The sequence below is a fragment of the Pundamilia nyererei genome, unplaced genomic scaffold, assembly GCF_000239375.1.
Source record: "Pundamilia nyererei isolate P.nyererei 1_Seehausen unplaced genomic scaffold, PunNye1.0 scaffold00120, whole genome shotgun sequence".
Lineage (NCBI taxonomy): Eukaryota > Metazoa > Chordata > Actinopteri > Cichliformes > Cichlidae > Pundamilia > Pundamilia nyererei.
The window spans coordinates 471592-491201 of record NW_005187521.1 but is presented as its reverse complement, the minus strand read 5'-3'; the positions used below and the strand labels follow the sequence as shown (position 1 = coordinate 491201).

General features: G+C 38.7%; 1 protein-coding gene across 1 annotated transcript in view; it reads right to left on the bottom strand.

Moving 5' to 3' along the window:
* The window catches only part of wdr11 (WD repeat domain 11), a 59103-nt gene extending 41332 nt beyond the window's left edge, over positions 1-17771 (bottom strand). Inside the window, exons 1-10 of the mRNA XM_005742371.1 lie at positions 17551-17771; positions 16527-16638; positions 14829-14982; positions 14465-14638; positions 13917-14118; positions 8442-8607; positions 5512-5614; positions 4633-4828; positions 3777-3877; positions 1393-1569 (exon numbers count right to left, since the gene is read on the bottom strand). Of these exons, the coding sequence (XP_005742428.1) occupies positions 1393-1569; positions 3777-3877; positions 4633-4828; positions 5512-5614; positions 8442-8607; positions 13917-14118; positions 14465-14638; positions 14829-14982; positions 16527-16638; positions 17551-17636 (1471 nt within the window). The 5' untranslated portion in view covers positions 17637-17771. The remainder of the gene's footprint in view (positions 1-1392; positions 1570-3776; positions 3878-4632; positions 4829-5511; positions 5615-8441; positions 8608-13916; positions 14119-14464; positions 14639-14828; positions 14983-16526; positions 16639-17550) is intronic.
* Positions 17772-19610: the final 1839 nt, after the last annotated feature.

Here is a 19610-nt window from a genome sequence, read left to right as displayed (position 1 = left end):
GGGCAAAATAAATTAATATTAAAAAATCGATTCAGGATTTTAATGAATCGATTTTACGTTATCCAAGCCAGAATCGATTTTAATCGATAAATCGATTATAAAAACCCACCCCTATTTATAGCTACTAAATGCCAACAGAAGAAGCAGAGATGGAAATTTTACACACAGTAAATATTCGTTAAAGAACTTACGTCCGTGAATTATATCTGTTTTTTTTGTTGGTGTGAGTCTTCTATCAGGCATTCCTCTATCTTTAAACCCCCCCTGGCATAAACAAACAGAAATAATAAAGACGGTAAAATGCTAAAACACTGCAGCAACAACGGCAATTGCATTAAAAATCATCACCTAAACATGTCAATGAAAATTCATCTGACCTTTATAATTGAAAAAAACAAATCCTAATAATGAAAAGATTTTTGTAAGTAGCAATAAGAAAGCTAATCCAGGTAAATAGTAAACAGAGAAACAATACATAGGCCTTCTATCCATTTTCTTTTTAAATAACTGCCGCTTGGAAAGGAACCACATTTAGAAAAGAATACATAAAAAATAAAACTATTTATGCCACTTTTATGCACTTCTACGGTAAAGCCCTCCACGCTATAAAACATCAATTACAAATTAAATGAACTAAAGAAAGCTTGTTTTCTTCTTACCATTTCAGTGTCGATGATGTTTAATTATCGTCTGCAGTCAACATGCATCTTCACACAGAGACGGGAGGTTTGAAAAACGCAGCACTGGTTTCCAAGGTAACCAAAGGTGAATCCGGTTTGAGTTACAGAAGCGTTTTAAAAAAAATGAACAAAAGCTACAAAGGAAGAATATGTCCCCGAATAATAGAACCAAAGTCCTTTTTCGCTCCTCAGTGGGTCGCGAACTCTGTCTCAAATACCAAAGTGCTCGTCAACATTAACTTACCCAGCTTGACAATTACTCACAATACAGTCAATGTTTAAATGTTTTGCCATCATTAATTTACAAATGCTTTGACATCTAATTCACTTGGTTGTGTATCAAGGACTTGTCAATAACAGTAGGTAATGATGATAAAACAGTAGCAGTACTGTGTTGAAATCTTTTGTGGACTTGTAGGACTGCCAATGTGAACTCAAAAGAAAGCAAATCGAACGTATACAGTTCAACAAAAACAGGACATTTAGACTAGAATTCGCTGCATTTACAGTTTCTGCAGAATTTACCAACGTCCAGTAAAATTTACTGTTATGTGGTTGTTAATGATTAAATAATGATATAACAAATCAAAATTATTTTTTTGTTTTTTCCCCCCAGAAAAACAGAAACCTCATATGCCAGTGGTAGGGACTCATTTGTCATAAAGTTTTGCAGAATTGCGTGACTGTGAGTAACTGGTTTCCTATTACCTACCTACAGCCAGAAGGGGTTGATAGTGGTTGATATTTTTGGTGGTAAGAGGTGGACACATTCGGATGGCAAATGGTGGCAGTGGCAGACCAGACAGCAAACCGGTTAGCAGGAACTTCAGCTGGACTTCTTGCTGGTGGGAAGATGTAGGAAGAGTCTCACCGGCTATCAAGGTCTGACCTGGAGATGGAAAAAAAAAAAAAAAAAGATAAAATAAAAAGACAAGACGTCAAGTGTTAAGTTGGACATAATGTGAAAAACTACCTCTTATTTGCTCCTTAAATAATGAAATAACAACAGGTTAGGAAAATCTAACCAAAATCAAGACTTTCTTTCATTATCACTGTCACCATTGTATTCTATCTTATACAGCTCATATGTAGAGGGAAGGCTGTCATTCTGTAAATCAATCACTGTATAACGCATAGACAGCAACAGTGGGTGCTACCATCTGTATGAATATGTTCAACGAAGAAATAAACACAAGCAAAATAAACAAAAAGTCAAAAAAATCTAAACCAAATATAAACAGAAGCTTCTTGAGAGCAGCAACATCAACAAGTGAACTGCAATAACAAGATGCTACATTATGTGAAACAAATAGTGTTTGAATACTGTGCAGGAAGTAAATCATCCCAAATCAAGACTGTAGACACCTCGTACTTGTAAGAAGCTTAATAGAAGTCTTTTGAATACAAATTTCAACTTGGCCTTACTCATCTAAAACAAAGCACATGTTTGTCTGAAGTGGAAACGTTGTACACAATGCAACTACAGCTGGAGGCAATAGAAAAGAACTAATATTGGTTATTTCAATGAGCTGTGGACTCAGTTATCAGGCTGAGCAGCTGTAATTATCACAAGAATTTAGTGGTATGTTAAAGCACTAAAGGCAAAGAGTAGCTAGTGCCCTCATCAATTTTAATCAACAATCAATTTTAAATATCAAGAAAACATTTTGTTGGGATGTGGGTGGGCCCTCCGTAATGCGAGTGTCACGACTGGCAGCCAGCACTGGAGTAATGACGTAAAGGTCTCTGAGGTAGCTGAGGAAGCATTCCAATAGTAAGACACCCCACTCATGTTATCAGAGAACGGGTGTACGAGATAAGTAACAGCAAGTTTCTTCAATACTTTAAAATCACAGACTGAGACATAGATGTGAAGGCGATTCGCTTAAAATAATTTCATTACTGCACATCAGACTGCGCATTTTAATGCACTGTGAACGAATAACTCATCTTTATCTGTGTATCTGCTGGAGAGCTTTAGTATTCCCCGAGGAACAAACCTTAAATTGTCATTAGCACTTGTTAAATAATTCATTTGGTTTTCTTGATTTCTTTACACTGGACATGTTTTGTCTTTCAGCTTGGAGTTATAATAACATAAGATTAGAATCTAACTACAAATAAAACAAAAAAAACCCCCAAACAAACAACACTGTGCCTACCATAGATTGCAACAAAGGAAAAATGGTTTTCTAGTTACCAGCTCTTTCCACATCTCAGTGTAATAACAAGCATGTTTTTGTTTCACAGACTATAAGTAACCTGCATGACAGTGATATTTCCTCATAACAAGAGCTTTAGTCAGCAACTGTCAAACAGAGCTACTGCTCCAGGCAGTAGATGGCTTCAGTCTGTGTCTGTGTGTGTCTGTGTGTGTCTGTGTGTGTATACATATCTGTATAGATATAGATATATATAGATTAAGGATGAGACAGAAAACTCCTCCCTTCTAATGCCATCCACCTCCCACAGGTCTACCTCCCAATGCAAGTTAACTCTCACATAATACAAATGACAAACCTAACACACAAAAAAATCATCCTATTACAACTTTACATTTACATTCATCTTTTGACAGGCAGCCTTAAATCATCAGGGAGGATAAAGAGAGAGGGTGGAGAGGAAAAAAAGAATTAAATGAAGGAGAGACGACATAAGCAGAAAAGATGAAACAAAAAAAAAAAGGGGAAAAAGGGAAAGAGAGGAAGGGCCATGCATCTATGGGACTCTTTGTGCAGAGCTGCTCAACAGGGGAATAAGGCTGGCTTGTGAAGTGCACAGAGGAGAAACCAGCAGTCACACATTAAAGCAGAAACTGAAGGGGTGCCTTGAGGCCCACTCAACTCGCAGAGGTACAATAAAAGATACACTAAGACCTGCAGCATCCACACACAATAATCTAATTCCCTTCATGTTTTTGAGTTTTCACATTTTCTCTCAAAAAAATTAAAACCATCCTTCTATGATGAGAATGAGAATGCTTCAGCTGCACCAAGATGTGACATGTGTGACGTTTTGCCTTCCAAACAGCAAACTATATTGTCTGAGATGCGCATTGTAGTGGAGTGTTGATGGTGGTGGTGTGTTTAGGCATACCAATCATGCTGTTAAGAGACAGATCCTGAATCTTTTTCTGGTTTGGACCCAGTGGAGCTCCACAAAATGACACAGGGGAGTAGAGCGGCGACAGACCCGAGCTGTCATGGAGAAAGAGAAAGAATCATTCACCACATGAACTTCAGAGTGACATAAATGAATAAACACATGCGATATTTCATAAACTGCATACTAATTATATGCATTGCGTCTTAACCTTCCTTAGTTAACTCAGCTTTCCCTTTCAAAACCACCTCACTGAGAATATAATTTATGTCATTATATCAAACGTAAGCTAAAAAACTTTTTAGGAAACATCAGACTGTCAATTTAGAGCACCGCAAAAGAAAACTTCTGCAACTCATTAGCCGTGAAACAGAAAACTCACCTGTCAAGCAAATGAATTCAAACAAGACTATAATAAGAAAATTCCTCACATACTGACGGAAAGCAAAAACTTTTCATCCCTTTTTCATTTAATGCTGTAGATTTCTCTTGTTTGCCCACATTAAATTGGCTTGTTCACAGGCAGGCAGAATTCACTCTGTCTCACGTAGGAACCTGACTTAAGAGAGAAATACAAAACTGTTCTCGACAGCAGCGAGGGAACGCTCCATCAAACGAAAAGACACGTCAACGACAACCAAACCCCTCTGCACAGCCCACCTGCGCCAGTCACGATGAAGACTACATTTAGGTCAGAGGATTATTATTTAAAGTCAGCTTGAGTCACCTTACAAAGTAGTCAAACTTTTAACCATTACGTCTAGCTTTCAACTGTGAAATTGTAATGTAACTTTGCAGAATTATTTGGCTTTCTGCATACGTGTGTGTGTGTGTGTGTGTGTGTGTGTACCTAGGATTGGCAGCTTTGCCGGTGTGGGCTCTGAGCTCCCACAGCATGGCTCTGCCATCGCTGACCATGAGCGCAGCCTTGTTTTCGTTGACGGGGCAAATCACCATGCGATATGGTCGGACGGTCTTTGTGACTCGGATGGCGTCACACTGAGAGCGCAGGTCGTACACAAGCTCCTGGACACTCTGTTCTGGGTCTGCGAAACCGAAGGAATAAAGGAAAAATACGACAAAGAATTAGGAAGAGAAAAAAATGTACAGCGAGGTCGACATGCAGGAAGAATAGTGGCAGATAAAAACCACATGATGGAAATTGTGGATTGAGAAGGACAAACGAGAGGAAAAAAAATACAAAATGTCAAAGTCTACAGAGTAGATGTTCATAATACTGACAACGGAGGGGGGGAAAAGGAAGAAGAATAGGAGTATATACGATTGAAAGAACAATTTTGAGCACATTATGCTCTCTATTTTTCTTTTAGAGAGCTTTACATAGATTTAAGGCAGTAAAAAGAGTAGGTGAGAGATACAAGAGGAAATTTCAGGGAAAAAAAGGAAAATAGGTATAGAGAGATGTGTGTGGAGGAGATAGCAAGGAGAGTAAGTGAGGAAGAGAGAGAGATTCAGCGAGACAATTGCCTCCCATTGGCCTATCACGCTAAGCCAAAGATAAATGAGACAGTAAGGGGCTAAATGCCCGCTGGAGCAGAGGAAAAAAGGCTACAGGATCCAATTGCAGTGCAGTTGGCTGAATAGATGATGACTGGGGGATGGAGCACTGAAGTGAGGAGCAGCTTAGGCGCTGAAGTGAGGAGTGAGTAAAGCACAACGGCTATGTGCAGATTGTGAGTGGATACACCATTGTGAAAAGGTTTCATACCCGCTGCTTCCTCAGTGGCAACCGTGGAGCGACAAACTCGTAGTGTGATACAACCATTCTCATGGAGACAGTAGAGGGCGTCTCTCTGAGCACAGGGAATCACCTAAACACAGAGGGAGTGAAAAAAAGGGGATCATGTGTGATTGTGACTTTGCCAAATGTCTATTTGAGACTTAATGTTGAACAGGTGGTGTTTACATTTGCTCTAAGCACTGCATGAATTTGCCAATGTATTTGCTCCACAGCACGAGACCCCCTAATACACTCATCAAAATCTACATGTGTAAATTTGTTTGGCACAAACAGAGGAAAACAGAGCAGGGCTAAGCTTAATTAGCTTGTCAGATCTCATGCTAGTCTGAAAAGGAGGGATTTTTGCCAAAGGCTCCTGAGCCATACTGATGACATGATTGGGAAAAATATTATTGTGCAGACTTAAGATGTTATGGCATAGTCATGTTTTATAAATATATGGACAATAAGCTAAGAAGTTGGGAATTCAAAATATTGCCGACTACAGCAGGCAAGATCTATTATCATACAAAAAAGGGATATGTTTAATAAATTATCCTGATGATGAGTTGTGCAAATATACAGCAGAATTCATTACAGTTGTACTTCAAGTAATTATTCTACACTTTTACTCTCTCCCCTCACCCCTAACCAGTCGTGGCAAATGGCTGCCCCTCCCAGAGCTTTTGTCGTGCAAAAGAGGAGTTTTTCCTTCACACTGTCGCAAAAGGGGTCGTCTGATTGCTGAGGCTTTCTCTGTATTATTGTCGGGTCTCTACCTTACAATATAAAGCACTTTGAAGTGACTGCTGTTCCACATTAGCGAGGATAGAAGAAAATTCACATTTCTCGGAGCACAACGGACAACAAGACGGTCATCAAAAACACTGAATGACTTGTTTGCATTTAACAGCTCTGAAAATAGTTTTATCTGAAAGTGCAAAGAAGCAGCAGCGTTTTGGGGCCAGTTCTAGCGTTGTATAAATATCAGATCCATTTCTGTGACCCTTTGAATATATTTATTGATGTGTGTGGGCATGTGCATCTGTTATTTTATTGTGTAATTCTCCGTTTCATGTGCAGCAGTTTGGTTAACTTTGTTGTTTTAAACATGCTGCATAAAGAAATTTGGACTGGATTTGAATTTTGTGTGTAAAACTATAACATAATAACAATGAAGTGTTCAGTTATTTAAATCTATCCACATTTTGTATGACAAAAGCCCTACAGAGCTCACCTGGTATGATCTGTAAACAATAAATTCTATATCAGTGCAGTTCTCATGTTTCTATACCTTATTAACTCGTGACAGTAATTAATATATTAACGTTACAGTCACTGGTGAGGCTACATCACTGAACTTTTGCTTGTTACTTTTAACAGATAATCGAATCAAACTACTAGTTAAATTCATCTTATTCACAAATATGTGCATTCAGTTGTGATTGTTATTTTGACATCTTCACATTGCTTCTTTTGTTGGCTTTCTGAACGTCTGATTTCATTGAACATACTGTACATTTTAAAATACCTCACTCAATTTATGCCAGTGCACAAAATATTCCAAATACTGAAATGCAAAACCTGCAAGACATCAATCTGCAGCCATTTGAAATCAAAGTAAATCAGCACCTTGTTGAAAATGAACAGATAAACAACAAATTGATGGATTCTGTATTAGTTTGCTATTGATAGATGGAAAAATGACTGTAGGCCATGTTGACCTGACAAACTGGCAACTGCACACTATGTATGCCCCAACCTGACAGTGGAGCCTCTGTACACTCAAGCATAGACCTTTGCTAAACTGTGTCATCAGTCATGCAAATTGGCTGGAAGACAAGCACTTTATAACACTTAGAGAAAGGAGGCGTTGGTCAGACGGAGCCTAGGCAGCTGAGTAATACCCCTTTGCTTCTGCCCCTGGTGACTTTAGATCTTACTCCTTGACTACAAACGCTCATTCTCTACCTTTGTGTTGTTAAACCATAGAGACGTTTATTAAAACAAGATCAGTGACAACCCAAATAAAGTATGATTTATGATAGGACAATAATACAAAGAACAGAGCGCAATTTCACAGAAGCAGAACATGTCATCGACTGCAGAGATGAACTAATAACTGCAAACTGTTCCATGCATGTACATGCAGGCATGAAATTCAACGAGTTTCAAAAAGGCACATTAGGTCTCAAATACAGTAGAACCACCGCCGTGAAAAATAAGGAGAGCTACTCTGTGTAATGACAGGGCAGCACAGTGGTCAATCTTTTGGAGACGGAGAGTAAGTATAGAAAGGGGGAGCGAACGGTGCGACTTTAAGACAGTTTCTGTTCAATTACTGGCACTGGAGCTGTGACAAATCCTCAGTGTAATACCCCCACGGCATTCATCAATTTCCAATTAGAAATCCAGACTTTAAAAGAAAGTGAATTGGCACCTAAAGGTCAAGTCTGTTGCTGTGGAGAGGCAGTATAAAGAAAGGGGGGACTTTTTTCCCCCCTTGTTGCTAATGACTACATGGTCCTGATGTGCAGTTGTCACACCCAATGAGGAGAAACAACTGCAGAGGCGGGTGCAAAGAGTTAAGAACTTTATCATTCGTGGCAGGAGGAACTGTCTTCCTGGAGGAATCATCCATAAAAAAGACAGATTTCAGTAAAGCTCTTCAAGTAAGATGTTGATATATGAGGTTTGTTAAAGCCACATAACACAGCCATCCTTTCACCTAGACCAACTACGGTGTCAGCGCAAAGCAGTTTAAAAAATGTCCTGCACATAACGTCAAGAGTAAGTGATTGGTGAGAACTCAGAGCCTGAAAATTTAATGCTGTTTTAAGGTTAACTTTCATCTCTTCGAGTTTAACCGAGATCCATATTAAAGGGATTTTGCTGCGTATTTTTGCAGCGTGCCTCACCTGGATGAAGGGAACCCCGGAGCGCTCGATGGCCACCACACCCACCGTCTGACTGAGCTCCAGGTCCAGGATCAAAATTTCTCTGGGATAAAGCAGCAGCATGTGGTTTCTCTTCGAAGGTAGGTAGGATAGCTGCAGGCAGTCGTTCAGCGTCACAGCCTCTGCCCTAAAGCATCAGACAGCAGGGGAATGACAACAATGAGAACAGGAAGTTAGTTAAAACGGGCTGACACTGAAACTGAGAACAAACTAGATGGAATGGTAAATAATAAACTATCAATCTTTATTGACAAAAAGACTTTCTTTAATCCAAGGATTAAGCATGTCCTGGAATTGCCTGTTTTCTCGTGTTGTTTACGGCGCAATTTAATGGACACAAAAGATGAAAAATGCAAATTACGATGACTAGAAATGAGGGTTAGATAATATACCGCTCAGTAAGTCAGTCTTATTCTCCAGATAAATCAGGATATAATGAGACTCTGCTGTAACAACAACACATGCATATGAAAAATGCAAATTCCATGCAAACCAATATGACGCTAGATTTAAAATTCAATATAAAATATAAAAATCTCATTTCTAAGGACAACTTGATATTTATTCATGTCTTCCCAAATAGAAGCTAGAATGAATGACTTATTATTGTTGGTTGGCTGATGAACTAAGCAGGTACTGTAAGAATTGCAAAGAATTTCCTTTACGTTACTTTTGGCTGCTCTGATTTGTTATTCACAGCGACTTCTTTCATGTGCGACTAAATTAATGACAGGTACTATTATCTGTGGTGGCAACCAGTTTTGATCTCTCTGTATCACAGCAAAGAGGTCACAGGTACTTCTGTTCAGTACAGTTCACTCAAGAAGGAAAAAGAGACGACTTGGACTGAACTTACGAGCAGGTCTACAGCCATAACTCATTCCAACAGCCGAATTTCCTCTAGGTCACGGCAAGATCAAATAAAAGAGAGACAAACCTTATAACACAATGGAGATCATTATCATCTGGGGGAAGTGTAACAGATAAAATAGACTCAGTAGGGGAAGCTTTAGGAGTTATTGAGCTAAATTACACTTTTAGCAGCTTACTGAAGTCAGAAAAGAAAGAGATAGAGGCTAAAATGTCTGAGTCACCAAAGGCAGAACATCAGAAAGGAGCAGACCTTAGATTGCAAGCAACAGATCTTCAGAGAGAAATGAAAAAAGAAAAAAGGGAGAAAAGGGAAATAAAAAAAAACCTGCAGCCCTCAAATATTCAGCTCTCCAATTACCAAAACATCACACGCCCTTCTCGCTCTCTCAGTCGTTATTATGAATAAGACATGAAAGCTACAGCGGTCAGAGGATCACACACAGTTACATATTGCTAAGTACATACACATATGTGTGCTCACGCAGTGTGTTTGCTATCAAAGACGCAGGACATTTGATAGCAAAGGTGGATGCCTTTATTAAAGTTTTAAAGCACTCTCAAGGTTCTATTATTTAACTCACCCAAAGGACATTAAAGTCAAATACTGTCTTTATACAGCAGTCACACCACCTTGAGCTTGTTATCTACACAATACAAATTCAGTTTACACACACACACTGGCAGCTGCTGGAGATGATACAGCAGAAAACTGAACTGATGCTCACACTGTGGGACAAAAAAAAACAAACAAACCACAACCTAAAATACTTCTATAACAAAACCTGTCCATTTCAGTTGGTCACGTCACTCCATTACTGATCACTCGTGATTACATTTGTACATGTCTGTGAATGATCGGGTTCTCTTTCATGTTATGTTGTTTCTTTTTCGATTGCTCTCACACTACCTGCAGCCGAGCTTCAAATAAAACTCGAGAGTTTGTAGTGTTTGGAAGCAGGTGTTGCATGTGTACATCACCACAGTACAAAGCCATAAATCACACCTCTAAGACTGAAGTGAAGACCGAGCTTGAACAAAAGTCCTCAATTATCCATTTATTATCCAGCCACAGCTGCCCTAAAGAAACAGTGTTGGGAATAAGTGGTTGAATGTTTGCTTGATTAACCTCTGATTTTGAAATAAGTCCAGTGTGCAGTCGCAGGGCAGCATCATACTGCCCTGAAACCAGCGAGCCGGCATTAACTGTGCATTTGTCGGTTTGGGTAGCGACTGTTCATCGAATGTGTCCAAATCAAGAGATTCAGTTTCATCCATTTTTGATCAGCAATATGAAGAGCAGCTACAGTCAGACAGAACCCCCAACTCATCGGTAAGATAATTAACTTTGCTATTCCCTGTTGTGTGGAAAACTACTCGCTCTGCACACAACATGATTTCAGATGAAGCCATGAATTTAAAAAAAGGCCTGATTATTCAGACTTACTGCTTTTATCAAAAACATTATGATTTTTTCATAATCATAAGAACTACAACTTCAAGCGTCTTAGTGAATTATTTAGATTTTTTTTAAAAATCTAACTTATAAATATTTCTGTCAGTTTAAAAGAAAACATACATTAGTCGACGTTGCTCTGTATATGTAATAGTATAGCTGACTTCATTTTGATAAATGAACCAAATCTCTAGTGGCTAACACCCAGATTAATGGCTCCCTGATGGGACACTAATGCACACAATACCATACTGTATTCAGTAAGTTTCTGATAACGCTGTGGGAGAACAGTCTTGTTTAAATCCTCCATTTATCACCCACAAGCAGACAGAACCGGCGAGAGTAGAGACTGTAGACAAAGGCGAACTGAAGGAATACAGCATCCTGGATAGCAATTACACACAGTTAAAGGTGAGGAAGGAAGTTGTCACACATGGATAGAAGACTAAAACAGACAAAATGAGAAAGGCACGAGAGAATAAAGACAAGATTAATGGAGTGTTTGTTATCAGAACTGGCTTGGTGGGTGGACAGAGAGACTGGGGCATGCTGCTATAAATAACCTGACAGTCACAACCACTCCAGCAGGAAGCTGCCAGCACATCAAACACGTCTACAGCTCATGCAACTTTTTCTAAATTAGCACTTATACAATTTATCAAGTTTGTCAACTAATGGAATAAGAAGCCAGAAGAAGTACATCACTACTTCTGCTGCGTTTCAGAATGAAAAATCAATGTAGCAAATATGCCAAGTGATCAAATCCTTCCTTATTCTCTTGAGAAATGCTTCTTGACTTGATTTAGCATCTGATCTAAGTTTAAAGAGGAATCTCACTGCTGTGCTGGAGAGACAGTTACATCAAAACTAGGTCATCTATGTAGTGAAAGGTGCTGTTCCTGTTTTGATTTTTTTTTTCTACAATGACCAAAGAAAAAAGAAAACAAACCAAACATAAAAATAGACCGTGTTAGTCCATACTGCTGTCAACAAAAATGCTCCGTGACCTGCTTCTTACAGTGTTGCTTGTCGGGCCATTTTTATTGGTTAGGCTTGAAAAAGTGTCTGGAATACTTCTCCTGTTCACATAATTTGGAGGAGCTTTGCTGTCGAATGAACAGGGCGGTCTCAGGTCAGTGGGGAGTAAAATATACTCTACAAAAAGACCAATCGGCCACAACATTAAAACCACTGGCAGGTGAAGTCAATAACATTGATTATCTTGTTACACTGAGTAAGGGTGTGAGAAATTAAACAGCAAGTGAACTGCCAGTTCTTGAATATGATGTCCTGAAAGCAGAAAACGGGCAAGTGTGATCTTAGTGACCTTGATGGGGGCAAGAGTGTGATGAAAATAATAATGCTGTCTATGACAGAAAGGAGGCAAAATACAGAGCTCACTGTATATAGGCATGCATAACAACAGCCTGGTATGACTGCTCATGCTGACCCCTCTTCACAGAAGAATGAATGTGAGAACTGGACCGAGGAGAAGTGGTTCTGGACTCACACGTCAAAATTATTTTAGATCAGGAGCTATTAATATTCCTCAAGCTGTCATGTGAGAAACTACATCAATAATATCAGACAATAAAAATGTGAAATAGGCATAAGAAGAGAAAAGACTTTATCACCATTTAATCAACATTTCCAAAACTAAGTGTGAACAAAAATGCGCATTTTTGGGCTAATGTTGTTTAAATTTGTATAAATCTGTTCACATGTGAGGGCAGATCCAATGAGAATCAACATCTTCTCTGACAATGGCTCTTTTTCCTCCTTGAGAAAATACAAACAAATCCAGGAGTAATACTGATTTAAAGTGCTCTCCCAGCAATGAGTCAGATTGAGCAGGTCAATCGCTGTTTTGATCAAATAATACATATATAAATAAAACTTAATTGAATTTCACATTCTTTTCATAGCTTTCGTTGTAAACCTCTTCATCGATTAAAATATAAAAACTCAAAATAAACTTTCGTAAATGTAAAATAAATGAATAAAACTTTACAGTCAGTTTGATCATTCAGTGTTTTGCAGGCACAACAGGCACTGACTTGATATTAGGCAGCTGCTTTTAATGTTGTGGCCAAACAGTGTATGCTTCCAGCCCTGTACATTACAAAGACTGGTTAGTAACTGAGATTTAGTTCATATTACAGTAAATAAACCTTGGTGTTTACTTAGAAATCATATTATACGTTACAATCAGAGAAACATCACTTCTATCATGTAACAGTGATAACTATGACTGCCTTAAGTCAGTCCTCCTAAACCAACCTTTTTTGCGCCACGGGCAGGTTAAATGTCAGACAATATTTCCACGGAGCAGCCTTTAAGGTGTCACGGATAAATGCAACAAAATAAAATGATACGACCAAGACAAAACCTGTGGTATTTTTGTAAATATAATAATAAACGCAAATTCACTGTGGAATTGTGTAACTTTATTAGCAGCATCCTCCTGAAATGCATCAACAACATTGAGAGTAACATCCTTCTCCTTGCCCCTAATGCTCTTTGGTCGCTATGGTAACGTGTAAATATTTCTTTCAAAATAAGACACACAAGTACAACACGGGAAAAGACCCAGAGAAACAGAGTTAACGATAAAAAAATCCCAAAAACCATAAATTTCACACCCGAGCCTCATCTCTAGCGGGCCTGGTACCAAACAACGTGGCCCGGGGTTGGAGACCGCTAACTGATAAGACTTTGTAGTTTACTTTGAACAACAAGAGACAAAAAAGGGAACTGAACAACATTGAGCCATAGCATTTCAATAAAACATGACACCGAAAGGGTGACATAACCTACAGGAAGTTTGATTTAAAAACTGACTTAACTATTGCAACAAATTTATTCCACAGATTATCCTTTAGCACCTACATAAGTGTTGAGATGAAATTCAGACATTTATTAAAATATTAACATGCTGTACTGTATGAAGATCTTGGCTTTTCAGTAAGTAACGTCTTAAAAACCATACAATACATAAGAGCTTCATTAGACTTGTTAAACGTGAAACAACAGTCTATGTGTCTCAAAAAAAGGATCCAAAATATTTTAAAATAAAGTCAGGGAAGGAAAATTAATTTAATTTCACTCACGTGGGCTTTTCATTGGTAATCAGCACTTTGACCTTGTTAAGGGCCTTCTTGGCACCAGTAGGGGCCGGAGCTGTTGCAGGTGCAGGTTTGGTATGCGCTGGGCTCGCATGAGGACTGGCAATGTAGACCTTTTTGCCAGCGCTGCCTGGGGGTTTGGAGTAAGAAAAGTCTGTGATGAAGACGATCCCTTCACTGGTCAGCACTGGATAGGAGAAAAAGGACAGAAGAATATTATAAAGATTCATTTGCTAATAAGAGATGGTCAGATGTCAATATTCTGTTTTCAATTTGCCATCTGTTATTTGTGAAAGTCTCTGCTTTGACTTATCTTTTTCCACAAAAAAAAAAAAGAAAAAAGAAAGAAATACCACTGGTTAAATTGTTGGCATCACAGAATACCAGTCACATGCTTTCAGATATAAGATATGTTCAACCATACTGCAATAAACAGTAAATTTAAGAGATCAAGCATGCCCTGTGTATGTGGGTGGCAAAGTGAAAAATTCGAAGGCTTCGTTAGTCTTTTGGTAAGTATTTTGTTCACCTACATGCCATGTTGGAAGGGTCAAAAGGGTCAAAAGAAAAGGAGAGGATATTCTCAGCGTAGCTTTTTTTCCACAGTTTGGTGCCTGTGTCTCCATTCCACAGAACAATGTAGTTGGGAGGATGGACAGCTAACAATAGATCACGAGATGCATCCTGATTCCACAGCCACTCCAAGTCTGACAGAGGGAGCGAGCAAAACAGAGAAGAGGAGGTGAGAATGGAAGCGTAGTGCGCACCAGCAGGAGTGGCAGTAACAGCGTCCTAATGAAAACAAATAGTCAACAGCAAACCATCGGCTCAGTGTCTCTTCTTGGCAGGACTGCCACTGAGCTGACAAACATGTTTGGTGTCTTGAAGCTGTCTTACCCCCGATAGGTTTGGAGTGCTCCTGTATCTCACAGTGGGCTGTGCCGCTGACCACATCCCACACTATAATCTTCCCCGAGGCATCTCCCGAGGCCAACCGCAGACAGTAGGGTGAGCTCAAGTTGTGGTAGTAATTTTCCCTGGACCATTTTACCTTCCAACATAAAACACTAATTGAGTCTCTGGGAGGAATATCAGGTAAAGCTGTAAGCCTTCTACATTTGTTGACAGAATGCTCAGAAAGTCAACAACAGAAAAGAAAAAAAAAAAAAAAACAATAACAGCAAGGTCTGAAGATGCATGATGAATTTCACTAAATGCGAAATGGGGAGAAAAGAGAGAGTAAAGGACATTATAGGAAATGCATAACACTGAAATAGGGCTGTTCGATATAACGATATATATCGGATGATGATATAAAACCGTCTATTGTTTCATTTTACGCTATCGTTTGTTTCGTGGTGTCGCAAAATAAACTGTTTGCAGCAATATTTTTTTCATCGTTTTGATGGTCACTGTAGTGGCTTCTTAAAGTTCTCTCTTTCTCTTATATGTAATATAACCACACTACGGACGTACAAGCGCCTGTTTTTATGCGTTGTGGTTAGCAACAACGACGGTAACACCATCGCGTGTCTGCTTGTTTATGTACCACATATTTTCAAAATAAACTGAATCACGTGAAAGAGCAGATTATTTACGGATGAGAATTAAAAAAGAGCCGCCATGTGCTAAAAAATAAACCTTAGACTCAAACGTTAGAACAGGCTTTTCCCCGCAGCACGCCGTGTAATAAATACTCACAAAGAAAACGGCGGCTGTTACAACTTAAGTCTAAAAATGTAAAGTTTCATGCATCGGTTAAAACACTCGACTCCAGCTACATGACGCGCAGCTGGAAACACTTCCCGCAAGTCGAGCTGCCCGAGATTCACAGAATTTACAGAAAATGTTACATTTTTGTGATTTCGTTATCGGACGATAGATGTCTTATATCAGGATATGAGATTTTGGTCATATCGCACAGCCCTACACTGAAATGCACATTTTATATGTGAAATAACAAATTACTCCACATAAAAGATGGTGTTTAAATAATTGATTATGTCTGTCTATTTGCTCCCAGGTAGGCATGCCCTTTACTGTAGGTACTTCTTTTTCTATTTCCTTTTTTCTTCATTCAGCAAGTTGTCAGGCTGGGTGGTGAGGAATAGCTTGTTGCTGTGGCAGCGGTGCTTTACAAGATTAAAGTGTTCTTTATAGTGAAGAATGAAAGGCCCGGATTGAGCCCAGGCACTGATAATCACTGTAGAATTTATTGCCCATTATTTACTCTTCTCTTCTACAACACACATGCACGCGCACACGGACCCAAACAAAATGACTCTGTCAATGCTCTATCTGTGTTGCAGGTGTTGGTTTACAAGAAGCAGAGAGAGCCAAAAGTACTCCACTCAAGGTCACACAATGCTAACATTAATACTGTGAGACATAAATAATACAACCCCACAAGGTGTGTTCACTTTGTAGCCTCGTTAGTGTGCCTATTCTCCAACGGCTTAACTTAGTGGTATATATTAAATCATATTTTGAAGTCTATGGAGCAGAGGCGCAACAGTGAGTCAATTAATTTGTGTAATTAAACAGCAATTATGTTGTGGAGGGAAACAATTAAGCCAATTTACTTCTCAAACTCACCTTGACCACATTTGCCTTGTGTCTCTCCAGCACCTGGATGGTCTGGGCGGTCTTAGGATCAATTATGAGAATACTGGAGTGACATCCCTGAGCTATGAGCCCCTGCCAGCCCCTACAGACCACGTTAGCAAGGCAGAATAGGAGGAAGAGGAAAGAAACAGATGAAAGATACGTGAAATGGTTTGGGATGTGAGACATTGATGTACAAAAGATAACATATGATTCAGACTGTGAACTCTGGACATTATGAATTTAAACTTATGTTTCCAGTCAGCCTGACGCTTAAGTGCACCCTCTCCAGTAAACACAGAATTATTCAACAACTGTGTCTGCATTCTGATTTCTGTGCTTTCCACTCCATGTCTAAATTCATCTTCTTTCCGTGTCCGTACAAGACGTGCATGCATATTTGCCTGGAGTGCATCCAGACTGCAAAAAAAATCAAAGCTCAATGACACAACAAATTTCAAAATTCAAACATAACTTGAAGCTAAACTTTCAGTTCCAATGACAAAAGCTGCCAGTGCAGAGACTGTACTATATGCTACAACTACATAAGGTAATTTATCTCATATGATGCGTACATAAATTTAAATATTCACAAGGACAGTTCTCTTTTTAAATATGTCTGGTGAAAAGCAAAAATAGCATTAGAAGTAAATGTATCATATTTAGGTTCATGTATGCGAAATTAAACTTTGGCACTATGCTGCTCTAATCTAAAGTTTGATCACGCGAGTCCGACTGCCTTGACAGTCTCTGCTGGATTGCTGTGGAGGATGAGGCATTAGAAATTCATCAGGCCCGACAAAATGTCACATGACATTGCACAAGAAATATATACCCCGCATGTTTGTGGGCTCAATGACAAATTATCAGTGGCCGTTCACGCTGACAACTTTACATGCAGCAATAAAGACAAGCCACGAAACTGACACGATGCAAACATCAGTTCCTTAACGTTATCTGTCAGTCGCGTATTCAATTAACCAAATTATGCTAGCAGCAGAGAAGCGGTACTCACCAATCTACGGCGGTTTTATTCTGCAAATTGAGAGTGCCAGTTAACGTCCGAGCCGCGAGTTTAATGTTGACGGTGTAAGGAATCATTGCTCTTCCTAAGAATTTCTGCTACGTTAACATTTAATGAGTAAACACTGCTAAAATTAATTAGCTTATCTGTATCGGCTCTGTTGTGAATATTAACAGGAAGTGAAATGGTGTTTCTAAATAGGATGCCGTGTAGGAACAAATCCCAGCAACAAAGTTCCGCATTGAATACAACAGTACTATCCCCCACCCCACCACCGCCAAAAAAAGAGAGAAAAAACGAAAAAGAAGCAAAAAAAAAAACCCAAAACAAAAAAAAGTTGTAATATATGTAAATAATAGTTACAGTAAATACTGTAACTGAAAAACATACGGGCTACATTTATTGTTTTAATCCTCCCAAGATTATAATAATAAAAATAAGTCAATAAAATAATAAAATACATTAAATGAAATGAAATCAAAAGTTGCCTAAAATACAAAAGTGAATAAGCCTCAAAACAAACAGACACACAAACAGCTGCTTTCATTTTTCTTTACCAAGTGCTGCATTCATAACACAGAAGATATACCAGTTTCACAGCTGAGACAGACAGACAGACAGACATACATACATATTATACCACAAAGCTGTTCTCAGCTGCTTATTGACAGAGGGTTGCCTGGTTGCTTGGGCATATTTTTATGCGTGTTGCCATTTCTGATACAACTTCAAAGGGTGTCTCACATGTAAGGTGAGTGTACAAACCACTACACTATGGAGTCCCTTTGCAATGTGGGGGAGAGATATCCAAAACTAAAGAAGGAGAAACAGTTGATGAAAACTATGCATTGTTTTCACAGTTTTTCACAAAAAATGAAAATCAGTATAATATTTATGGAGAGGCATGACAATAAAAGAACTGAAATCTGAGGTAGACTTTGGTAACAGCAAAGATGGTGGTATGTAATGCATAACTTTAATGTGTAACTTCCAATGGTAAAGTCTTGTTTTGGGTCAAAGTTGACAGACATACAATTTTTTGTTCTTTGTTTTTTTGGGGGGTTTGTTTTTTCAGATTTGACCAGTGAACACGTACCGGTGACTTTTTTAGGCTCAGTTTATTTAGACCAGGGGTCTCAAACTTAAATGAGCTGTGGGCCACTGCTGGCACTGTCATCTTATTGGATGGCCACTTTAGTGTTCAAGTAGTACGAAAAAACATACAAACAAACAAGCAAACTTAATCCTTTCACATTGGTACTCTGTGTCTGGCCAGACGCGTGGCAGCACTTCTGCTATAATTTTGTTCATATTTAACAAAATAAATATGCAGACAAATTTTTGTTTTTTAAATAACTTATTTTAACCCTGCACTCAACAAAAAACAAATCCTCCCTAAGAACAAAAGTAACTTCAAAGGCCAAATTGTATTATAAATTTTATCATACAATTTGGTCCAATATACGGACTGCAAGTAAGGGTGACGTGGCCCTCAAGTGGCCCCCGGGCCCTGATTTAGACTGTGGCATACAGCGTTAAAGGCTGGCTGCCAACTGATTTCTTGTGTAAAAATGTAACTGAAATGATCAATCCCCCAGTGGAAATGAAGTGAAATTAACCTGAAGTGGAAGCATCCAGTACCCAGTAACTAGGGAATTATTATTGTTCTGCTTTAATTGGTGTTCGATTATAAAATGTCACTGAAAACATTTTTATCCTCTTTTCAATTGCAATTTATTCACAATTTAGCATCCACCACTTGAAAAGATTAAATACATAAACTATCCCAAATACTTGTCTTGTTTGTTTTCTTTTTAATGTCATATGAGTTAAATGAATGATGAAATGCCTCAAATGTTTTGTGTTTTCAAAAATGACTTATGTACTCCAATAAAGTGCTTAAGTTTAGTGGCTTATTTAATATTTAACAACAACCAGTGTCATAACTACTGCAGCAACTCAGCAACTTCATATAATTTCCCCTCGGGATGCATGTTCAGTAGAGACCCCACATTTTTCACTGTGTGAAGAGTATCCTGCAGGAAGATGGT